The 24,552-nt window shown below is 37.7% G+C and overlaps 3 protein-coding genes across 8 annotated transcripts in view; 1 reads left to right on the top strand and 2 right to left on the bottom strand.

Annotated features, from left to right (window-relative positions):
• The window catches only part of LOC114841041 (alpha-(1,3)-fucosyltransferase C-like), a 37,778-nt gene extending 17,547 nt beyond the window's left edge, over nucleotides 1–20,231 (bottom strand). The window contains exon 1 of the mRNA XM_015267910.2: nucleotides 19,328–20,231. Coding sequence (XP_015123396.1) covers nucleotides 19,328–19,916 — 589 coding nt within the window. The 5' untranslated portion in view covers nucleotides 19,917–20,231. The remainder of the gene's footprint in view (nucleotides 1–19,327) is intronic.
• On the bottom strand, nucleotides 13,778–19,320 carry LOC107045594. Of its 6 annotated transcripts, none has more exons than XM_015267916.2 (7): nucleotides 18,171–19,320; nucleotides 17,633–17,995; nucleotides 16,689–17,492; nucleotides 15,819–15,939; nucleotides 14,985–15,752; nucleotides 14,473–14,658; nucleotides 13,778–14,009 (listed from the first exon to the last, which is right to left on the bottom strand). In XM_015267916.2, the coding sequence occupies exons 4-7, from the start codon at nucleotides 15,937–15,939 to the stop codon at nucleotides 13,975–13,977; spliced, it is 1,110 nt and encodes a 369-aa protein (XP_015123402.1). In that variant the 5' UTR covers nucleotides 16,689–17,492; nucleotides 17,633–17,995; nucleotides 18,171–19,320; the 3' UTR covers nucleotides 13,778–13,974. The 6 variants fall into 6 exon arrangements, with proteins under 6 accessions (XP_015123402.1, XP_028982471.1, XP_028982470.1 ...); XM_029126638.1 differs by having other exon boundaries at nucleotides 14,985–15,939; nucleotides 18,171–18,339; nucleotides 18,443–19,320; XM_029126637.1 differs by having other exon boundaries at nucleotides 14,985–15,939; nucleotides 18,171–18,327; nucleotides 18,443–19,320.
• Nucleotides 17,172–18,103, top strand: LOC114841597. Its single transcript, XM_029126639.1, has 2 exons — nucleotides 17,172–17,523; nucleotides 17,766–18,103. Exons 1-2 carry the CDS (start codon nucleotides 17,229–17,231, stop codon nucleotides 17,792–17,794), a joined length of 324 nt encoding a protein of 107 aa, XP_028982472.1. The 5' UTR covers nucleotides 17,172–17,228; the 3' UTR covers nucleotides 17,795–18,103.
• Nucleotides 20,232–24,552: the final 4,321 nt, after the last annotated feature.

The following is a 24,552-nucleotide window of genomic DNA, read 5'->3' as shown; positions in this document are numbered from 1 at the left end:
TTTGCTTAAAATTTATACCCCCTCCCTTGGTAGCTTCCCTGAGCACGCGGTATCCCCACTCCGGCGGCAACTTCATCGCAATACAATTGTCGGCGCTAGAGTGGGGATGCCATGCGTTTAGGGAAGATGCGCGAAGTGGGGTAAAATTTCAATCATTTCAATCTACTTGAAAACAACGCGAGTCAGAAGAAAACTTCCAAGACAGAATATTTAGAGCTAATTGAAACTTACAAAATTTGTCTTGGGGAAAATTGGAATAGCTGTGATCGTTTCGTTGATAATCGTGAAAAACACGATAAAACCTGTATTTGCAGATTTTTTTTTTAGATACACTATTTGGAACGCAAAATAATATCAACAAAAGTTGATGTCTGCATTGAACTCTATCAATTAACAAGAAAATTAATCACTAGCACTTNGCGAAATGGGGTAAAATTTCAATCATTTCAATCTACTTGAAAACAACGCGAGTCAGAACAAAACTTCCAAGACAGAATATTTAGAGCTAATTGAAACTTACAAAATTTGTCTTGGGGAAAATTGGAATAACTGTGACCGTTTCGTTGATAATCGTGAAAAACACGATAAAACCTGTATTTGCAGATTTTTTTTTTAGATGCACTATTTGGAACGCAAAATAATATCAACAAAAGTTGATGTCTGCATTGAACTCTATCAATTAACAAGAAAATTAATCACTAGCACTTCCATTGATAGGCCAATCGGTTGAAAGTAGTCATTTCGAATTTTTCTCTATTACCAGTGGTTTTCGAAATGATTACGATTGGAAGTTGAAAGGGATAAAAAATTCCGTGCCATCTTGCACAAAGAAGTGAATAACCCTTCAAGTATTGGAAATGAAACGAAAAGTCATTAAATTTATGTAGTGGCCCCAATCCATTTTTAAGCATGTTTTTTTACTTTCTAGTCCACCTACGCGGGATCATGGCTAACGGTGGTAACTACGTTGTCGATGAAATTGAAGACATTGATGAGGTGTTACAACGAATTGAGGATAACGTTGAAATAGATAGTGACTATCAGAACGAATCACATCTAAGGAAATCCAAGAAATTAAAACCGATTACTCCAGACATTACGGCAATTTTGGATAGAGCTAAAATAAGTGATTGCATGGGCGCACGCGTGATAGCAGCAGTTCTCATGCAGGTTGGCATAGATTTGGACGACGTTCATTTGAGTCGCGAAACTGTCCGTCGCAATCGACGGAAACAGCGCAAGCACTTAAATGAAATGATTAAGGATAGTGCAACGGATAGATGTCCAGATATCAATACTGTCCACTGGGATGAAAAACAATTACCAGCGCCGGAAGATAAATGGCTCAAAATTGAGAGACTCCCAGTTCTTTTATCGGGTCGTGACTGGCACCAGTTGCTGGGAGTCCCTAGACTCGAGAAAGGCACTGGAGAAGCTCAGGCAAGAGCCATTTATGATTGCTTGCATGATTGGAATGCGCTTGAAAATATATGCGCCATGGTTTTTGACACTACTGCGAGTAACACAGGCAGTGTCAATGGCGCATGTATTAAGCTGGAAGAATTGATGGGAAGAGATCTCCTGCATCTTGCATGCCGTCATCATATTTTTGAGCTGTTGCTGAAAGCTGCATTCGAGTCATCGATGGGGGGGACTGCCGGGCCTGATGTCCCAATATTCAAGAGGTTTCAAGATCATTGGAAAAACGTCAATAAAACCAAATTCTCACCAGGTTTGGAGGATGATATTGTCCGAGAAGCCCTTGATCATAACATGGCGGAGATCATGGCTTTCACTGAACTGCAGTTGAAGGTGAGTTATGAAATTTCTACCAAATGAGAATACTTAAATCCTATTTTTATATGAATTTGCATGGTTTGTCTATACTCAAAGCCCCCTTCTAATAATCATGGAAACACCGAAGCCATTTCGACACTCCTACCCCGATCACAGAAAGGAAGAGTTCCTTACAGAGTCTTTAAGATTACATCTGTTTGTTTATAGGATAAAACGATTCGACAGGATTACCAGGAGTTTCTGGAATTGGTGGTGATTTTTATCGGAGGAAACTTGAAGCGAGGAAACCGATTTCGAGCACTGGGCCCCATTCACCATGCTAGGTGGATGGCAAAGGCGATCTACTCGCTAAAAATCTTCATGTTCAGAGAGCAATTTCAATTGAGACCCTACGAGGAATCAGGCTTGCGCAATATGTGTATTTTCATTATTCTTATCTACCAGAAGGCTTGGTTCACTGCCTCAAATGCAGTTGCAGCACCGAATAACGATTTACATCTGTTGAAACAGTTAGCAGCAACGGCTAATAGCCCAAATGTTTCCTCGAAAGTGTGCAGAGCTGCATTTGAGAAATTCATGAACCACCTCTGGTATTTATCAGAAGAGTTAATTGCGTTTGCCTTTTTCGATCAAAATGTGAGTACAGCGTGTAAGAGAATGATGTGTCAGGCCATCAAATCTCGACCTGCTCTCACAAAAAGTAGACAGAAGAAAAGAATTGATATCAATGGCAAGACATCGATTCAAGAATTGAGCTTGGACGTATTTGTAACACAGAATACATCCAAGTTCTTCGAAATTCTAAAATTAGAGACCGACTTTTTGGATAGTGACCCAACCACGTGGGAGAAAAGAGACGATTTTATCAGAGCCTTGAAAATTATCACATCTCTACGTGTTACAAACGATATAGCTGAACGAACGAAAATCGGAAAAAAATCACACAGTCATTTGAACTAATGAGCTTTCGTTTCCGTAAACTTGCAAATTGAAATTCGGAAAAAATGTTTTCTGGGCCTGCTCAATTTATATGTAATGAACTTTTGCTTGGCAGCAAGCATAAATCTTGATGCTGAACGGTGATACGAATTTCATCGTTATTGTTGAAAGTTGTGGAACCAAAGGGTTAATGTGCATGAATTTCGTAATGCACAATAGACTCATCGAAGACAATTGGTTGTTGTATGGTTAGGGTTTCCGCCATCGTGCTGATGAAAAGATAGATGACTGCAACACAACAGTTTTTCACTCTCCTCTCCTGGCTGCTGGCACTGCTCGGGGTTTCAGACCCAAACTCTGCAGGAACTGAATATTTTGATGTGTGAGCCTCTTGACGATTCCTCGACGACTGATTTTTTTTCGGCATATTGGTTCTGTTTTATAATGACCACCTCCGTGCACAATCGTAGTCTTGAAATCAATGCCCATATCAAGTTTTAATGTGTAGTCTTATAGTTACAACTTCACCACGAAAATTTACGAAATGGCCGTCTTGATCCACAATTTTTAGTTGAAAGTGATCTATGGCATGACTGGTGATCGGCATATAAATGACATGGCTCGGCATTTCCACAGTCTTATATCCTGGTGGTACGGTTGGACAGAATTTATGAATGGTATGCACTGGTTGTTCATTGATGAATGCCCCCGTGGTAATATTGCATTCGACACGGAGGGTATTGACTTTGAGAATGGCTACTGGTAAGTCAGACGTATGATGAATAGTGGACCCAAGAATATTACGTGCGAAGCCTAGGAGACGACCAATTGAATCAGTAGGAATGAAATTTATATGCTCATTGCAGTTGATTTCACTGCATAAAGTATTATTATTCGGTTGCAATGTGAGAAGTATGTTGAAGGGTAATAATTCTTTATTCAAATAATTTCCAATGTCTTCGATTTCGTAACTGCCCGTAGGGATAGTAACAACTTTCTCTTCTCCATTATCCATAACTACATGAAATTTATTATTACCCATATCGATATTGGGGATGGAGTTGAAAGAAACGAATTCAATGAGACCCAGAGCGTGATGCTTTGATGGTAATAACTCAATGGGTGGAAAGTAGTAGGCTTCCAGTATAGATGACTTTCCCGTAAGGGTTAATGTCAATGAATCACCCATACTAACGGACGAGGATTGACTGATACTATGCTTCACATGGAAAACCTTTTTATAGCAGTTGACCGCTGAGAAATTCCAGACATAGATGTCCACATACTACTGTGTCATACTTCTGATACCTATCATGGTTATATTAAATAATGCTACCAACACCGAAATACCTCCTCAGATCTTGTGGAGGTTATAAATTACTGAAACTATCGAAGTAAATGATGTCATTATTATGCTTCTTATATGCCCCCCAATGTATGTCTGGGCCATTTTTATCATCCAAATTAATTATGACTGATTCTAACTCTTCAGGGCCTTTCTTGGGCATTGCATTTCTTATGTAAACTCCTCGAAACTGTGGAATTCTCAAGGCTGTTGCATACTTGATCAAGTCGGCATCGGTGAGTGCTCGGTGTGGTAGCTCTATGCGTTTTTTAAATGAAGACCCAGATCTTTCTTGCACGGTTTCAAGCATAACCCTTTGCCACCACTGAGTGCAATACTCTCCAATGTTTGATTATGACGTTTCTTTTCCTTTAGATCCCGTTTGGCAGCACTAGCATCATTTATCGCTTTCGCAATACCAGCTGCACCACCTGCTAGAGCTTAAAGCAGAAAATATTGGTATAAGAAAGGGTAAGAGACCACTAATTTTTCCTGGAACGGGAATAATGCGTGGTGAGTTAATTCGTGCTCTGCCACCAGCTGAATGTACGGCTTGACGAGCTCCTCTGAGAGCAGATTTTACAGTATCTATTCCAGGATTCATAGATGATTTTGCAGCACGAATAACATTCCTCAAGTTAACTATCCTCTTGTTCTTCTTCTTCTTCTTGAGTACATGTACACCACCGGATTTTTTCTTCCTTTTTTTCTCCTGAGTCTTTCGTTTCAAATGGGATCCCCCATGTTTCATCTTCCTCGCTTCGATTATTGTCTGTCATGCCGCACCCATACCAAACTTTGTTTTGACTTTCATGATGTTAGCAACGCTCCAAGCGGCTCCTTTTTCAAGAAACCCAGCGTCTCTAGCAAGAACGCGTGCCTAAGCCTTCTCTGTCAACACCTCGTCCGTCTCGTGCCTTCCTTCAAGATTCTCACGGTTTTTGGAATATGCTATATCGTGCTCTTTGCAAGCAGCGTCTAATGGATTGATGCCTGGATCACCACGTTTTACACGCTCTTGCAATTTTGTCCCAGGTCCACAGTACTGATACCCATCAGGAATATGCAGTTCTACTGGAAGATTATTGATGAGTCGATTCACTAAACCTTTTGCGCTATGCGTACGTTCAGTCCCTTTCATGGTTCAATACCAAGTGATTAGGTAACGCTATAAATGTAGTGTATTTATACATTTAAAGATCAGTCATCAATATCACCTCGTCATAACATGAGGAGAGCAGTAAAGTACAAACAACAAAATGTCAAGATGCCCATCATCAATTTTGATGAGTACGTACAAATAAAAACAAACGTTGAAAAACGTCATGGGCCCTTCTACCGAGTACTGTGCGTGCAATACTTTGTGGACCGTCAAATTGTGGTAAATTTAACATTCTCCTTACCCTCATTACTCATCCAAATGGTTTGAGATTTGAGAACATTTATGTCTACTGAAAATCTTTCTGTCAACGGAAATATAACTTTTTGAAGAATTTATTAGCAATTGTACCAGGTGTGAACTATTTCCCTTATCATGATCATGAAGAAGTAATTGCACTGGAACAAGCGCGACCGAATTCTCTGATGATTTTCGATGATGTAGCCTGTGAAAAACAAGATAATATGCGAATTTTTTTTTTGCATGGGTCGTCATAGCAGTGTGGATTGCTTCTATTTATGTCAGACTTATTCACGCATTCCGAAGCATCTAGTGCGTGATCATACGAATTTGATAGTACTCTTTCGTCAAGATGAACTCAATTTAAAGCATATCTACAATGATCATGTGAACACTGATATGTCATTCAATCAGTTCAAGGATCTGTGCTCATCCTGTTGGAATGAGACCAAGTACAGTACGTTGGTAATTGTCAAAGACAGTGAAATGAATGCGGGTCATTATAGGAGAGGATTTGACAGTTTCACCATTTTAAATAGATAGCACTGCATAAGATTCCATCCAGTAAGCTTTAGAACTCACTTGTATCAACATGCAGAGTACTGAATTCAAGAAGCAAGGACATGTCTTACATCAGATTGCTAAAACAGGTGAGGCAATTCGAACAAAACACAGGCTAATTAAAACTGGACGAGATGCAGTAGAGTGAACAATGAATGAGACTTTTCGGCCTATAACCACACCTCTCCAACAGTTGGTGGAGCAAACTATAAAAAATGAGCAGGTTAACTTGAAAAAGGAAGAAGATCTCCTCAATATAAAGAAGGAAGAGGAGCAAGGCGAAATTGGTGAGCCTAGCGATGATGATGATGGGGAGGTGGAAACTCCTGTTCCCTCTGGCTCTAGAGGATAAGATACTCCTGTGTGGAGAGGGAAAAAAACATTCCCCAAACAACTGTATTCTCAAGTCAAGTTCACCGTATCCCCTCGAGAGCTAGAGTACTCAATCAAACTATCCTCAACCCTTCATGCAATCCAGCAATATATAAAATTGTTAGAAGCTCGTAAAAGTCAAAAAATTCTGGATACGTCGTATGGTGTACGTATAAGCAGAGGACTTTTGAAAATTGGTAATTCAGATTTCGAATATGATGATGATTCCATCCACATTAAAGGATTGGAATTCAAGCAGATACATGGTTTAATTGAGCTATTGTTTAAAAAGATACCCAATTATGGATTCGTCAAATCAATTGATCTGGATAACTATAGTAGAATCATATCACAAACCAATGCAAATCAGATGAATTATCGTGCGACAAGTGATATTCGTGAGGATAAGAAGAGTGAGAAATACAATACCATTATCGCTAATCTCACTTAATCTCCGAGACGAATAGGAGGAACAGGTCTGCCAGAGTACATGATCGCAGAGTGGAGGAATCGAAAATTGGACTATGTCTATTGGGATGATCCCAATCAGTTAGTTGATAGACTTCGATTACTTTATACATCCCATGCGGCTGGTAATTCAAGTCACTCAAATGAAATTCTTTCCATTATTGAAGAATTGCGGGAACCACAAATCATTTATTAGAGCGGTTCTTCGAGGTTTCAACCTCATTTCAATCATGAGCGTGGACGTATTCGGTCATCAGTTACCACGTGAAAGAACCGGAGGCAGTGGGATTAGAGGACCACCAGGTGAAGGGTTTAAAATCTCTTCTGATGGCCAATATGATATGAATGGTAAGAGATTATGTCATATCGCTGATAGCATAAATGAACAGGATGCTGTGTCTGCTCGGATGATGAAACGAGAAGTTGAAAGATTACAAGATATCATCAATAAACATTTCAAAATTGTTGAAAGGTTGAAATGTAGAGTGACAGCAGTGGAGAAAGAGATTCCTCATGTCATGAACAATCAATCATGATTCAATTTTCCAGATCAAGTGCAGTTTAAGACGTTGGTAAAGTTCTATTCCTGATTCGAATCAAAGTTGATGAAACACAAACTGAATTACGAGAAGGCAGGAATAGTTGAGGAGCTTCATAGACCTGCCCGGAGAAATTATCAACGACGCCATGTGATAATGCGAGCAGTAGATGAAACATGGCAAGCTGATCTTGTGGACATGTCTGCATATTCACGTGATTATAAGAGTTTCAAATTTTTGCTCACAATCTTTGATTACTTTTCTAAGTATTCTTGGGTACGTCCAGGGAAAATGAAGAGTGGTAAGGATGTAACTGCAGCCATGCAATCAGTATTGAAGGAAGGACGTGTACCACAAAAGTTACATGTGGACCAAAGCAAGGGATTCTACAACCGTGAATTTCAAGCCCTGATGCATCATCATAATATTTCACTCTATTCAACATTCAGTACTATGAAAGCCTCCATCTGTGAGTTTTTCAATCGTACCATTAAAACCAACATGTGGAAGCAATTCAGTCTACGAGAATCATATCAATAGACTGATATAATTGATGATCCTGTACTCAAATATAATAATACCAAACATAGAAAAATTTGGATGAAACCACGAGATGTCACAATTGCAAATGAGGAACAATTATTGCGCACAGTTTATGGAAGATTTGGAATTAATCGAACCCACCACATGAAATTCACAGTGGGTGATAAAGTTCGAATCAGCAAATTTAAACATATTTTTGAGAACGGTTACACACCAAACTGGACAACCGAAATTTTTACAATAAAAAAGATACAGAATACTGATTCAGTCACTTATAAGCTCATAGACAATCAGGATAAACCAATTGAGGGTGGTTTTTATCAAGAAGAACTTACTAAAGTCAAAAACTCTGATATCTACCTCGTGGAGAAAGTTGTACGCAAACGAGGTGATCAAGTCCTAGTGAAATGGTGGGGCTTCGATAGTTCCCATAACAGTTGGATAAATAAAAACGATTTGTAATTCATGTTAATAAAGTAGAAGGATATAAAAACAAAAATGCATTCATTTATTTATTTATCATTCATACATCATTTACTTATAACCATAAGGTACAGTATCCGTTGTACCAGGTAAAATAATTCTCTTATCATCTCGCCAGCTCAGTGTCAACTTATTCTGCATTACTGTCTGAACTTCATGTTTCTCACTTCGAATAAGATATTGCGTTTTCATTAAATCGATATGGTTAAATAAACAATTCTTGTAATCACTGAATGTGATTGTTCTCATTGTGGCAGCTTTAATCCCTTTCGCTCTTTTTTTCTCCTCCGTTTTACCCTGAATCGTAAAAGAATAGAGTTTCGCACGCAAGCCTACGAATTCTGTCATAATTTTACCGTTACACTCATCTTTCATTAGACCCAAAACTTTTTTATTCTTCAGAGGCATTCCATAAACATTATTCTGAGGGTAACCAGATGTATCGAATTTCATTCCATCATCTTTAATGCATTTATATATATCAGGGACTTTGAAGTAATACAATAGGCTGTCTGTGTCGGTATACATCAATTTTGCTGTATTACCAAATACCTGTACTATGTATTTATAATGAAAATCATATATAAATATCTTTGATAAGTCGCAAATTGAATAACCGACATATATTGGCTTGTTGAATAATATTTTCGTGCGATTCATTTCAATAATAACCATGTCATTATCGAAAATGGTGCAGCTATGGAAATTTGGTTTTACTATTAATGATTTCGCACCATATCTACCTTCCCACTTCGTGACTAATTTAACATCTTTGTGTTTCCTTACATTTTCCATGGTTTTACCAACAACTGCGTTATTCATTAACTTATAAAAATTCTTTTCGAACTCATTTTTCGATTTTATTCGCGAGTCTGTATTGAAGATAATGTACGGTTGAAGCCACGGCGACTGCTCAAATTTTAGGACACGATGGATTCTTATGAGTTTCATACCAAGACTCAAGCATTGCTTCAAGTTCTTGTAATGTATATTATATTTCTCCTTGGGAAGTAGAGTAGTCATTAACTTTGATATTTTACTGTTAGGTGCTGTGAATTGTTGAGGACAAAGAGGCAAATCTTTATGCATTTCATGAATATTCTGTGGATAGTTGAGATCTACTTCAAGTATATAGCCCGTAGATGACTCATCAGGAATAGAGTAAATATCGATAGTCAATGGATCTGCCCATTCGAAAGAACCATAAGGTAAATATTCAGACATAACTGCATCGTATAAATTATTAATATCAACATACATGAGATAAAATTCATCTTCATCTGCATCGAAATATTCACCCATATATCTATTGTTTGCTTGAGCCCACCAATTCGAGCATTGAGCCACTCCACCTCGAATACCCGTCTCAATAAATAATAGTTTTTCTACGTCTGTTAAAAGCTCAATTTTACTTTGGTGCATTTGAGCATGGCATCAAACGCTAACCCCGGAGCGGTGAAGTAGCGTAACGGGTCTAGTTTATAAGAGAGACACAGTTATATCGAAAATTCTCAAAAATGTTACTCAATAATAAAACATCTGTTTTCAAATATAAATCTGAATATTCACCCAATGATTTTACATGGAAAGTTTCCGAAATTTTCAACGCATGTTGATAATCCTCATTTGAAATTCCTGCACCATTTAATTTTGAGTAGAAATGCTTTTTCATTGGTAAATTAATCTCTTCGAAATGATTCCAACCATCCACATATTCGTACGGGAAAACACCTTTTCTAGTCATGAGCTCAAATTCCTCTTTACTAGCATACTGTTCACGACTAATGGATTTATCTTCATTATTTAGGTAAGGTGCTAGTTTACCCAAACTACTTCCCATGAATCGAAATGAATCGATGAAACGCAGACTAATTTTTGTTTCCGTCACGCGTTCAGTGAAAGAAATATATTTCTCCTTATTAATTGGTAGAAGATATACATCACCATCAAACTGAGTAGCTAATGCTTTGATTAAAAAATGCGCGTCATAACCAGAAAGGTTATGAAAAACAATAGGAACAACGCAAGAATCTTGATAATTTAAATTACACCTTGGATGTGCCGCACCTCGGTATTAGCCTGTGAAATGACAATGATCACGATGCTTGATATCAGTTTCTATGAAAGTTTTTTCACAAATATGACATATTTCAGCTACATTGAAATTTTGTATTTGTTTATCACTGAGTGCTATCATTGATATGATGTTTTTCCTATACGCATCTACCATGTGCGCGATATCTTTCAGTTTACTGATGAACGAATCAATGCAATTTTCCCCGCGATAGATTTCAAATTTCGATAAGCTGTGATTAAAAGCACAATGTAAATAAAATGCGGTACTATGAGGGATATATGCTTTTGATTTACGTTGTTTACTGAAACTGGTGCAAGAATACATTCCAAATCTCCATAGACTACAAACGGTACGATTTCTCTGTACTTATAATGTGAAAAACTTAGAATATTATCTGTCTTTTTTGGAAGTAGCACTCGACACTTGTTCACCGCGAAACAATCGTGTTGATGTTTTTGATATGAAGATTCTGAGTTGAAGTGACATAAACATCTATCACACAGGAATGTCTTCGTTTTACGTTTCAAAATTTGCATACCGACTAATCTCGATAAATTTCTTATCCAAACAAAGTGATAAATAACTCGAGGATCATAGCTCACATGATCATCATAATCATCATCATCATTGGAAATCTCAGCGTCACTATTCAGCATCAGTAGATGAATAGTTGCTTCTACCGATTGATACCGACTCAAATAGAAAGGAACTATTTCACTCTTCCTTCCTCTTGCAGAACTTTCTATACCATACACATTGATAGATAGATGATTCATTTCCTCAAACTTGGGGATGTTTTTGAGAGTCATTGGGCAAATAATATCCTCATAATGGAGTTCTGTGCTGTAATGAGGATATGAAGTTTTTCGACAGGGATTACTGTTTCCAGGTGTTGGAGGATGATGTGCGGCCATGACAGACCAGAGGAGACAAAATTCATCATCATTTTGAATATTTACAACAGCCTTTTTTCCTCTGTACATCCTCAGGAAGTGCCACAAAAGTCGATAATCCACCACGCAATGGAGCATAATGGTTGATGTTAACGTCTAAGTTCATTATCTCCACCATTGTCCAACCTGAATCTCGTTCTTGAAATTCCTCCACCTTTTGGAGCAGACGATCGATTAGATACTCGTCACACCATTTCCATGGATCAGTGGTTGGGAGGATGAGTTCGTTTCTCGTATTAAAAAATTTAGTTTCCTTGATAGTCTCGTCGTTTTTCAATACATTAAATTTACACGCCAACACAGTATTAACTTTCACACTACCTTTTTCTCGTAAAACATTCCGCAAACGAACTACAGCTAAGGTTTTCGCATCTCTCAACAAGTCACCCAAATCTTTATTACGCAGGTTTATAATTGTCCCCGTACTTATCCTTCCATGGAAGATGGATTTCAAGTTTTTACAGCGGACTCTATACTGTATTGGTAGTTTCGTTCAATTGCACCTCCAATATGTCGCTGTCGTTCCTTGAATTCCTCATAAAAGAAGTGGATTATGGAAACAGTCGTTTGAATTCTGCGTTTATATCCTCCAAAAATGTTTACTCTTCTGGCAATTTTATTGAAAAATTCGATGTAATGAGTACACTTCCTCAACCACTGCTCGATTTCATGACTTGTCAAAAAATTTAACCGTTTATAAGCTCCCTCTATGATTTCCACCACTTTGACACAAAATTTTACCTCCATTACCGCTTCTCGACGTATTATTTTATCAAATACTTCTCGCTGAATGACTACGATTGTCTGTTCATGTAGATGTTTATAGGGTGAGAGTGTTGATTCATCATTGCCCATGAATTAGTATATTATCTAATCATTAGTCAGTATGACTCTAACGTAAGTCATCACATTTCCTAATATGAAGCAATTGACACGCAATCCACTAGGTATATAAAAACGGTGTTCTTCAATTCACAATTTATTCAAACAGCAGTGGCGCTAGTAGCAAGACCGTGTGATACGTAAGAGTGAAACATAAACGTTTATTCGAAAACATTAAATGAAAGCAATGGATTCTACAAAGAAAGAGTATTCTCCATCAAAACCTATCGATTTAGATCAAATAAATCGAGTCTGTTGTGGTGAGGAATTTTTACCGGTGATGAAAGTTTCGGAAATGCTGCAGGACAAAGACTATCAAATTACTGGATTTAAAACAGTCGTAACGAAATATGGACCGAAGGTGGATGCGAAAATTGAAAGGACATTCAAAATCTATTTACCGTGCAGAGTATCAGCAGCTCTAGTGGCTGATAAACCACAGCTAGACATCTTGGAGACTGCTGCTGCAGGCAGTCACCTGATTTTACGTTACCACGGAGGCAAATACAATGATATTGAGTTGAAATATGTCTAGAAAAAAAATGTCAAACTTATGCATAGTGAATATTTCAAACAAGAAATGAAATAAAAATCTAAATAAATGAGTAAAAAAAAAATTTCGCAAAATTTTTTCATAATTAATTTCTGTGATAATAGATACCTTCTATTATCGCAGAGGAAAAAAAATTCAATAGAAAAACCTATCATCGAGAAAATCCAAATGAATTTCTATTGAAATCCTGTAGAAACTCAAATAAAAAAATTCTATTAGTTTTTTGGATCAATTTTACGGACAATTTCTTTAAGATATTTGATAGAGACAGAAAAAAATAGATTTTCAAGTTGTTTTCCACTATGTTTTAACTTGTTCCTTGTTCTAAAATCCAAGAAAAAAACTTCGCAACCTCTCTCTCTCTACCAGATTCAAAAAATATGCATTTTATTGAAATAGAAAAGATCTCTTTGAAAATTCAGCTCTTTAAATTCGAGAAACATGTATCATTCCGCACTCTACTTGAATGTTCAATAGAAAGTATTTCGTAGAAAAAAACCAATAGAATTCTACTATAGAATTTCTTCGGTTTGAATTTCCTTTTCTGTTCATGAAAAATCAAACTAAAATAACTTTGAAAATTAGAATTGAGGAGATTCTATGGGAAATATATCCATTTTGAATAAGTTGTATAAAAAAAAATCCAATTCTTTTTTTTATTTATATAGAGTATTTTCTATTGAAAATGCTATAGAATCGATCAAAACTAATAGACAATTCAATAGAGTTTACTTGTTACCACTCCAGTTATATATTAAATTTGTGGATTTTGTTGCTCCTTTGGTTCTCATTCTTCTTCTTCTTCTTGAAATGAAATTCTGAAAGAGAAAAGTTCTCGGGGATTCTCGAAATCACATGAGAAAGAGTTATCATTAAGTTTCTTCTTTTATTTTTTAGGAATTGACAATGAAAAATATATGAAAAAGAGCATATCAATTATGTTGATTAGAGAACAATGAGGAATATAGAGGCAGAGGTTCTCTCTTTTTCTGACACTACTAAAAAACTACGTTAAATGAAAATAATGTTTCGTGCGAGGTTATCTGCTGAATCCGATGCATTCTTAGAGTTTTCCAGCCTTCTGCTCGACTAAGGCCTCTGAAACAAGTCAATTAAAAATACCTGCGGTTAAAATCAATCAACAAAATTTGCACTACATGTATGAAAAAATTTACTAGAAAAAAACCTACCGAATGCGTTAGACAAATCGTTTTTTATTTCTATCAAGCTTTCTATTAGTATTGGATAGATTCTATTGAAACGTTCTATCGAAAAAGTCAATAGAATATGATGTTTCTATACAACTTATTCTGTTGGACCATTTTCTATAGAATTTCTTCAGTTTAATTTTTTTCTTTTTTTTTAAATCTTGGAAAATTGAAACTAAAAAAAGTCTATAAAAAATACTTTAATAGAATAAGTTGTATAGAATCATTTGAATCCATGAACTTTTCCGATGAAATATTCCCATCAAAGATTTCAATGGAATAGGCTAAAAACTAATAGAATTGTCTAGTGAATTTGCTCAATTATTTTGTTACTCAATTCTTCTTATATTTACCATGCCTACGTCGAACACGATCCTCAAACATCCCTAACAGAGAGTCCTTGACGAACATGATGTGACCACGGTTGCAAACAAACATCTGAGCTCGAACTCCACTCACGGTGATGAATGTACCATCTGGTATCATGTTAGCCATTTTGTTGAACAATTGACTGACCACTGCTGCAACGGAGTGCCGATCTCTCCATTCATCAGGGACGTAGAACTGAGTGACTGCGACATCATACGCCTCCTCATTTTCTTCCACAGACTCAACGTCCGATGAGCATGTCAGAATGGAAGAGCATGTTGAGCAAGAGGAATGACTGTGTGATGGTGGGGGCGCCGTAGGTTCATCTGCCTCTAACAGTCCTTCAACCAAGGTTGATGAAGGTGAGTAGAGCTCTCCATCATTGCGCTCGGATGAAGAGTCATGCTGTTTACGGATGGTGAAGACAGGTCGACTGGGTTCAATGGAATCATTGGTCTGTCCATCAGGTGATTCGGTAGAAAGTTNGAGTGCCGATCTCTCCATTCATCAGGGACGTAGAACTGAGTGACTGCGACATCATACGCCTCCTCATTTTCTTCCACAGACTCAACGTCCGATGAGCATGTCAGAATGGAAGAGCATGTTGAGCAAGAGGAATGACTGTGTGATGGTGGGGGCGCCGTAGGTTCATCTGCCTCTAACAGTCCTTCAACCAAGGTTGATGAAGGTGAGTAGAGCTCTCCATCATTGCTCTCGGATGAAGAGTCATGCTGTTTACGGATGGTGAAGACAGGTCGACTGGGTTCAATGGAATCATTGGTCTGTCCATCAGGTGATTCGGTAGAAAGTTTGGTGTTACACTGGGGTGGATCTCCAATGGATCCACCTGCATTGTCGTGTTGTTCATCGGGGAGTTGAATGGTGGTATCGATTTGAAGGGGATTGTCATGCTGTGGGTACGGCGGTGTATTGATAGATTCATTGGAGTCCGCTGAATCCGCTGAATCCTTGGTTTCTTCATCAGCTGGCTGGGTTGATACGATGGTGTATGCCCCAGGAGCATATTCATCAAGTGTGGATGCGGATGCCGCTGATACCATGGATTCATGATTAATGGCAGCGGTGGACTCAGTGGCGCCCGTCGGAGATGAATCCCCGGGGGATTTCACAATGGTTGTGGTACGTTGTACCACAACCTCGGTTGGTTGGGCTGCCTGGATGATGCTGGATTCAGCCAGTGTGGGGGCTCCATCAGCCCCCCTCCACAGAAAGGGCTGCTGCTGTATCCCCAAGTCTCTTCTCACTGCAAAATTATACGTAGGTGGATCATCAGAGTCAATCATTGCTGGAGCAGTTGGAACTGTCACACCTGCAGCTGCTAATAATGGGTCTGAATGAGTTTCACCTCCCTCAGCGTACTCAGTGGACAGCGGTACCAACTGGCACTCGCACTCCATGCTTGGAGTCGTTGTCACTTTCGGCATATTCATCTGAAAAATAAAAAAAAAACGATAATTCTTAATTATTATAACAAATCAGTAGGTTCAGAGTAGAATGTTATGAAAAATTTTTGTAACTGTATAAAATGTTCAACGAAAAAAATTGAATATTTTTCTTCAAACACTCACTATTTAAATCATTTGAAAGTCAATTTTTTTAAACTGACAATTCATTTGGAAATAGAATAATTATAAAATCAGTTTGACTGATGAAAAACGGTCAAACACTCCTATTAATTATTGAACTTGAGAAATTGAATCACTGCGGAATAAAATTGAACATTTAAAAAAAAATCAAGAACATGTTAAATTCTCAGTCGTAATGCCCCGAGTGTTCCAAAATTGTCCAAAATTTCTCGATGGTTTCGTTGCATAGCAACGGGAGGGGAAAGTTTTGCAGAGTGCGAAGCGCAAGAGATTTTGTTGCAAAACTTCTCCGGATCGTTGATATGCAGAAAAATTTGAGAAAAAAATTTTCTACAATTTTTCGAGCACAAGGGGCATTTGGCTGAATAATTCCCCGAATCTGAATTCCAACCGATAGAAATACGGTATTTGACTTTTTTGCGAGTTTAAGCCATATTCATACCAGAACTCTCATTTATTATAACAGAAAATTTTCACATCAATGAAAAATCGAATTATTTCAGTAAAATATCGAAAAAAAAATGGCACTCCAGATTTTCGAGAATGGAAAGAATAGTGTATCTCTACTTTATTCTGAACTTTGAAGCACTTACTCTCAAATGGGCACACAATTCACTAAAGTTTCACTTTAATCCAGTTCACTGTAATCCTGGTTGATGGACCTCTATCGAATGCTCACGGTGGTTTGTATGACGACTCATTGACACCCTCTTATAGCCTCTGCAAAAATATTTCCTTCTTCTTCTTTATGTGATGAATATGGATATGTTTTTTCCGGCTCCATATCACGATTTACTTATTTTAGAAATCCCTCTCGTGGTGTTGCATTTCGTGCGATGGTGAAAATAATTCTGAAAATTAGACTCATGACACTCATTCGAATTAGACTCGAGCAATTAATGTTTCATTTCCTTTTCGATATGGAATAAACGTCATGAAGTGAAATTGTTGAAAAACATGGTGCAATATTTTTCATGAGGAATGATACATTCTTTCCCACACAGTGATGAGTCTCTCATTCGTGAGTTTTTATATAAAGTGCGGGAATCATCCACCTGTGATCAGTCGGACAGCTACAGACGTCCAATAGAATAGAATAGACAGTGATAAGTCAAAGATTAAAAGAACGTACAATGAAAATAATTTTGGATTTACAAGGCTTCCAGAGTTATGGGAATGAATTTATTCTAAAAGAAATTGGTGCTCTTATCATTGATGGAGCTGAGGAAGGAGACGATCAACCGATCAGTATACTCTTCGAAGCCCCCTGCGACTGGAATTTGCTCAGTCCGAAGTACAAGTGGACGAACAGCTGGTTGACATCCAATCACCATGGCTTAGCTTGGGTAGCTGGTGATAAACCGTACGAGCAAGCCAAGGATGTGCTTCAGGGACTGCTGAATGGTGTGAGTCACATCATTATGAAAGGTACGGAAAAAATACAATGGTTAGGAGATATCATCGATTTGAAAAATCTGAATGTCATTTATGTGAATAATTTGAACTGTTCCGGACTGGATGATATTGTGCTACTTACATGTACAAATCGAAGATATCATCTGGGTCTAATTAAGTATAACTGTGCTATGGAAAAAGGGCAACAGATTAATGTATGGTGGCCGAAGCATTCCGATGGTTCACTCAAAAAATCTATAAAAATATTTTGTCAGATGGGAAATCTGAAAGATATGAAAGCTGAGGACATCGCAGTTCTTCCGAAAGTTCTACTGCTTCGTTTATCTGAGAAGGAGATCGATGAGATTTGGGAGAAACTTCCAGAAAAATTGAAGTCAGATCGGGAAATTGCCAACTGTCGAAGATGTCGCAGTCATGACAACTCAATCTATAACGATGTGGATGGATACGATGGAGTGATACCGATGATTAAAAATTGTCACATCTGTAAATATTTCCATAAAAGTTGATTGGCTCATCATTATAAGAAGAATGTATTATTCCACTAATTGTTCTCAAATAAAACAGTAAAAAAATGTTCATTGATAAAATGCAATAGAAAAAAATATTTCTTGATAAAATCGTATGGAAAGAATATTGATTGAGGAAAATTCGCATACACGTGTTTTCTTCACATACGTGCTTCCGCCCTGGGTATTACAGACTATTCTCGCGCTCTCCACTTTGTGTTCATACTTCGCTCCACTATCGATGCCTCCACATGACTCTCTGTATCATCAATTCAAGTGATTGCTACGCCACTGCTATCAACCATCTCTGTCAGACACACTGAACGCATGAGACCAGATTTTTCGAGTGCGCTGTTTGCAACGATCCACAAATCCTCTATATTTTAGATCGACAGGCTCTAGACCAGAATCTTTCCTCTCACCCTCAAAAATTGTACATCCCCACAGGACCGGCGATCTGGCAATTCACCCCATCCCTCATCCAAGAAATAATATAATTGAGCGACATCATCAGCAAACGCAACCTCCCACTCCTTCTCCCTCCCCTCTCCACTCCACCCACCACTCGCCATGCGTCGCATGAGGACAACGGCGCGTGACGTCACGGACCTAGAATCCTTCTTGCCCATCTACTATTCACAATGACATTATAAAAATAATACACTCACATAAAATACATGGTCATATAACTCGCAAAACAAATGAAGAAAAATAGACAAATGTTTACATTTTTTCGACAAATTCTATCAATGATCATTATCTAACACATTCGAATATGACCAAACGAATATTCGTGAATGATTTACATATAATTTAATTCACAAGAAATTGCAAATGTTTCACATGGCTCCATGTCTACTATCGATAAACAAAATCTACTGAAGAATGATTGCTAAAACGTATTCAGAAGCCGTATTAAGGAATAAAATTTTCTATTGGAGTACTACATGGTTATCGACAAAAAATGATGCACTTGTCGACAAGCCCTCAACAATGTGCAAATGAAGAGAACGGCGATACGATTGCGCAAACAATAATTTATGACTCCTGTAGTGAGAACCCCACTAGTCATAATAAGCAGTTAGTGCTTATTCAACCTTAACGAATGCTAAAAAACTGATAAAAATTCCCAGACAACTGCTAAAATTATTCTGCGGAAGGTGAATGAACTGTGTCAAAATTTCCCATCCAATTCTAACCCTCACATAATGACCCTCAGAGATACCGGAAAAACTCCGGAAAATTAAACCTCATTTATTACCAATGTATCCGTGAGTGTATGTGAAACTGTCGATTGCAATCCTCACCTGTTGCATCCTCGGGTATCTTCCAAACGGCATTCAACGCCGGTGCCACAATATTTCCACTCTTCCTATCACGTACAGCATAGTACGACCATTGTATATCACTGTCTAGTCTATACGTCATTGTTAAATTGAAATAATCCTCAAATAATGGTTTCGTTCGCCGTATCCATGTCACCGGACTCTCAAGATTAACGAAAATATATCGTTGCGATTTATCACGTTCAGCCGGTAGATCTCTCACTGACAATTCATTTCCGTGGAATAATATGGCATCAAAATCACGAATATTGAAAGCATGTCGATTGTGGGTAGCATAGCAGCCATCACGGGGTAAATCGGGGCACTTGTTAAAAATAGCACCATTCCCAAAGTAGAATGTTTCATCTCCAAACATAGTATTCCAGAAGAGAATCTTCTTTGTTGAATTATCTACATGCGGAGTGTGGCTATTTCCGAATTCAAGGAGAAATCTCTCTGGCTCCCACTTTAATATTTTTATATCACAATACATGAGTATAAAATGTCCACAGGCTAGTGTGGCAATGAAGGTCAACAGCCACAATTTCCTGCCTCGACTGCATACCTGCATTTTTATACTAACACTCTCCTCATTAACTTAAATCTCCTCGGTGTTTCATCTGTCACTTTATTATCACGTAATTGCCTTAATGAGACCTCAATAGTAAACTCCATGAAACTCATGATTGAATATATAATCAATTGAGAGTCCCATTATTACTAATTTCTCGTGTTTTGGGAAATGATGTTCTCATACTTTCGAAGGAACGATTTGAATTTTATTGTTATGTATTAATCTATAATTGAAAAAATATCCGATTTTTAAAGAATGCCATGAGCGCGCCTACTACCCCGAACAAAATGTTATCGACTGACGTTGCTTAGAGACGTATCAAACGACACTAATACTCTGGCTCCCACCACGAGTATTATTACCGGATGGTACACTCTACCACTTGAGTGGGGTCAACTAACGTCAATGCTTGGTGATATAACAGGGGACCCTCGTCCGTTTTCCTGCATCGAGTTGCAGTTGGGTGTGGCTTTATTTGGGATGTAAGATATTGCGTAGAAATATTATGTGAGGAGAACGTTTGTTGACTCATCGCGTGCAAACGGGACTTTTATCGATTGGCGTCCAATCCTGTGAAAAGTGGCGGCCTCAACCTTGCGTGCGGCGTTCAGAAAATGCTGCTGTGAATAGACACGCAGTTTATACTCTTGCGTTGTAAGATTTCAATGGATGCTTATTGATCTGGGTGGATTTGGGCTACTCCACTTTCAGAGAAGTTGAATAACGTGGAACATTTTTGTAAATTTTATTGAAGTCTAAATACTGTTTCAGAATATCAAAGTTTGACGATAATAAGTTTTAGGTGTATTTTTGTACAATATTTTGGTCCAAGTCCAATGGATTCAACAATCAAGAGGAACGCACAATTGTTTTCCATGAATTAACCCTTGACTGGTCACCTGATGAGGGAAATGCTGAAGCGCATCATATTTTTAACTTCCAGGCCCGAAGTGAGGAAGTTATTCTAATGACCCTGAAAAACAAATGTGGAATTTGCATGATTTCTCCACGTTTTATGCTTGTAGAATTATCGTGCTATGTTTCTGAAGAAATATCGTTCTTTGTAGAGTGAAAGAGGTATAATAGCTTCCGTAGACACATAACTTAGGCCTCTTTGGTAGTGCGACAACGATGTGTGCATATATGTGTATGCGTGTGAGTATGTGAAGAAACTGTCAGGAGATTCAAACAAATGAAGTGATTCAAATTGTTCTTCTTGCAATCGATGTGTCTCTATATCGTTTCGAACTCATAAGTATATGGAAACGATCACCCGGAGAGAAAACAATCGGAAATAGTTTTACGATTGCAAGATTTTTCCCGAAGAATCTGACGAAGGGTGCCCCTCGGATGAAAAAATCGGAGAAAATCCTACTTGACAGCCATATCGATGAAAAATTGCCGAAATGATTCGATTATAGACTGTTCAGAAAATATCTCACGATCGATCGGGAAGATCCCTAGAATTTTCGGAACTTTCCTTAATCAATTTCTGTAAACTCTTAATGGAATAACATCCAGGTAGGAATCGATGATAGAAACAGGGCTCATCAAACCCTGGACCAAGGCTTAGAAATGCTCAATCAGGGCTGGGGTTCAGCCTTGGATCAGCCCTCCTTCAGCTTTAAAATGATAACCTCATTTCAAGCGTAGTCCGGTACTCAGACCTCAGCCTCGGCTTGACGCTGTACCCGAGTTCACGGCGCGTCACGCCGCTTCATACCGGCTTGGAGCGCAACGCCAAGACGGCACAACCCGGTATCTAAAGTTGAGCAGTGGTTCAATGCTCGAAACTCAGCTCCGACTCAGTCGTGTCGTTTCGAGCGGAGGGTGGGGCAAAATCGAATTGGATCATTCCCCAGAATAATCTTAAAGGTTTCTAGAAATCTTCCTCCCCGAAAAAAATCTCTCAAAAAAAAATCCCCATTGCCCCAAATAAAAATACAGAAAAATCGAAACAAATCCATTTCACGTGTCTTCATTCTTCAAAGAAAAAAAAACACAGAAATAAGGTAGTGAAGGTAGTTTCTGATCAGTAGGTAGTACTTGATCACTCGGCTATTTATTTATTAAGTGCGAAGTTTGAGTTGAATTGATCAAGAAGGTAAAACCAACAGTGCAAAGAATAAAATCCCTGCTTTCGCTAGTGATCTCAATTGTGGCAGTGGTACCACTGTAAACTGTCAAAAATAAATGGTAAAAGCGCGCGAACGCGGGAAACGGCCATTTTCACCGTTTGCTTGTGGAATGAGTTAAGTGTGTACCTGAAGCTTCAGCACTCAAATTTTACCACGTAAGTACCGAATGATCATAAATATGATATAAATCTCAAGTTAAATCATCGGAGAACAACTCAGAATGATAAAAAATAGATAAAAAAATTATTTTCAATAATTACTGTGGTGATCAATAACTGTCGCCTGAATTCTAACCTGTCGGTATTTGTTGATCGAAGGATTCATGAGTATAGCGAGGGGAATTAAAAAAGAATCAATTGTTCAGAAGAAAGAAGAGGAAAAACGAGCGAAAGAAGAAAAGAAGATGAAGAAAGCTCAACAAACAGCTGAGAAGAGAAAAAAGGCAGAGGAGTTGAAGGCCCAGAAAAGAAAATTGAGGGAGGCTCGGAAGAGAACTGAGAAAGAAGTTAAATGTGCAACTCCTTTAGCTGCCAAGAACATTAAGCAGGAAATCTTGGACTCGGACGCTAGTCAAGCTGGTTGAGCCGTCTCTCATGTTCGGAGATGGAATTTCCAAAGAACATCATTATTTTTGTTATGAGGAATTTTAAAAAATGTCCACATTTTTATTATTTATTACCCTTGAATTTGGTTTTTTCTGACCGCAAGGACTAAAAACTACCTCTGATTATTTATTAATAATAAAAAAAATAATTTAATGATCAGTTAGAGATGAAACAAGTAGGAAATTAAGTCATTATTCTCCTCATCCCAATGATCAGAAACTGCCTCCACTCGTGACCAAAAACTACCTCATGCGACTAAATTGTGATCATAAACTACCGCTAAGGCGGAATTTTCTTAATGTTAATTTTTTATTAATTATTTGATATTTGTCGCTCAAAAGTGGATTTTTAATTGATGTTAAATGTCTGTTTTACACTTTAAAAGAAGTTTCACTCCGTTTTTATTTGCTGTTTTCTCATTTTTCACCTTAACCTGAGCCCGCCGAGCTTAACTGAGAAATTTTCGTTACTCTTCCAGGAAATTTTTTATCACATTTCGGTTCCATTGAAATTCCAAGGAATTTTGTCATTGAAAATTCATAATATCATGAAGAAATCATTGCGAACAATAAATTTCAGTTCCATTATTACCTGAAAATTAATATAAATTGGGAAAAATCCAGTAAACAAATTTTTTAGTATTCAATTCATGGAAAAACCAACGTAATTTGTCACTCAATATTCATGTCTTTATGGAACATTCAAACATATTAAGGAATACTCGCCTTAATGGTGCTAAAAAATTTGGAATATCATTGGATTTTTAGTGATATATGAAAGTTTATTTTTCATCTTTAAATTGTATTCAATGTTACCCTCTTGTAATTACTGATTTACTTTCCATAAATTTTTAGTTTTTTTTTTCAAACAGTGAACGTGTGTCTGACGATTAAAATATGAAAATATAACTTTATAACAAAAAAGGTTTGTTCTCATTTTTCCATTGACTATTTGTCTAGATGTTGCGAGTTGTATTGAAAAAAAAAGAAGAAATTCTTTATTACGTTTTTGTGACTTATTTTACATCGTATTTCAAATTAATACCACTGGACTGGTTTATACCCCATCAGCTTTTACTGCGCTTGTGATTATGTTTAATTGCAAATCCATGTCATCTCCACAATTATTCCCTCAATTTTTTGATCAAATTGCAATGCTATGGGACCTGTCAAATTATTATTGAGGTTAGGTGTGCCGGGATCAAGTAACTGTGGATAACCCGGAGTTTGTGGTGGGCCACAAAATGTGGCCATTCAACTAAGGCCCAGGGAAGCATCCCGAGTGCTAGTGTAAGGGCGGCTGAGAGCGCGTAACGCGGCTCAAACTCGGGTAGGCGTGTAGCTTGCCCGAGCCGGGGTGGAGCGACGTATTTCTAGCTGGGATACGGCTTCTTAGGAGAGCTCGAGTGGCGCGATTCCTACACGGGTTGATTTACCAAATTTTGAAAGCTCAATCGTGCTTCGATTAAATTATATTATATTATTGTTTACGGATATTTATTGACATAATTTTTTATTGCTTTATAATCTATTTTATGAATTTAGAGTAATCTATGAAACAAGCAGGAGTACAAGCCTTTTTGGCAGAAGCTATTTGACCATTACTTTCTGTGTTATGGCTCTCTTTCTTTTTTCTATTTCTATCAATTCCATTGGTAATAAGCTTCCGAATGGATCGGTAGCCATTCTTGAAAAGATGGAAACGCCATGGTCTTATTCAGCTCAGATTAGATACCAAAAATGTCACTGAAAAACTACCTGCTGATTCGAAAGCAGTTCAACCTTACTTAGAACAAAAGAAAACCTTGACAAGATACTACTCCTAGGAACGTTTTACCCTTGAAACGTATTATTCTCGAAGTGTCCAATTCTTGAAACAAAAGCCTAGAAT

Source organism: Diachasma alloeum, unplaced genomic scaffold (assembly GCF_001412515.2).
Source record: "Diachasma alloeum isolate Michigan unplaced genomic scaffold, Dall2.0 Dall_scaffold_01013, whole genome shotgun sequence".
Taxonomy (NCBI): domain Eukaryota; kingdom Metazoa; phylum Arthropoda; class Insecta; order Hymenoptera; family Braconidae; genus Diachasma; species Diachasma alloeum.
This window is presented reverse-complemented; position numbering and strand designations above follow the sequence as displayed.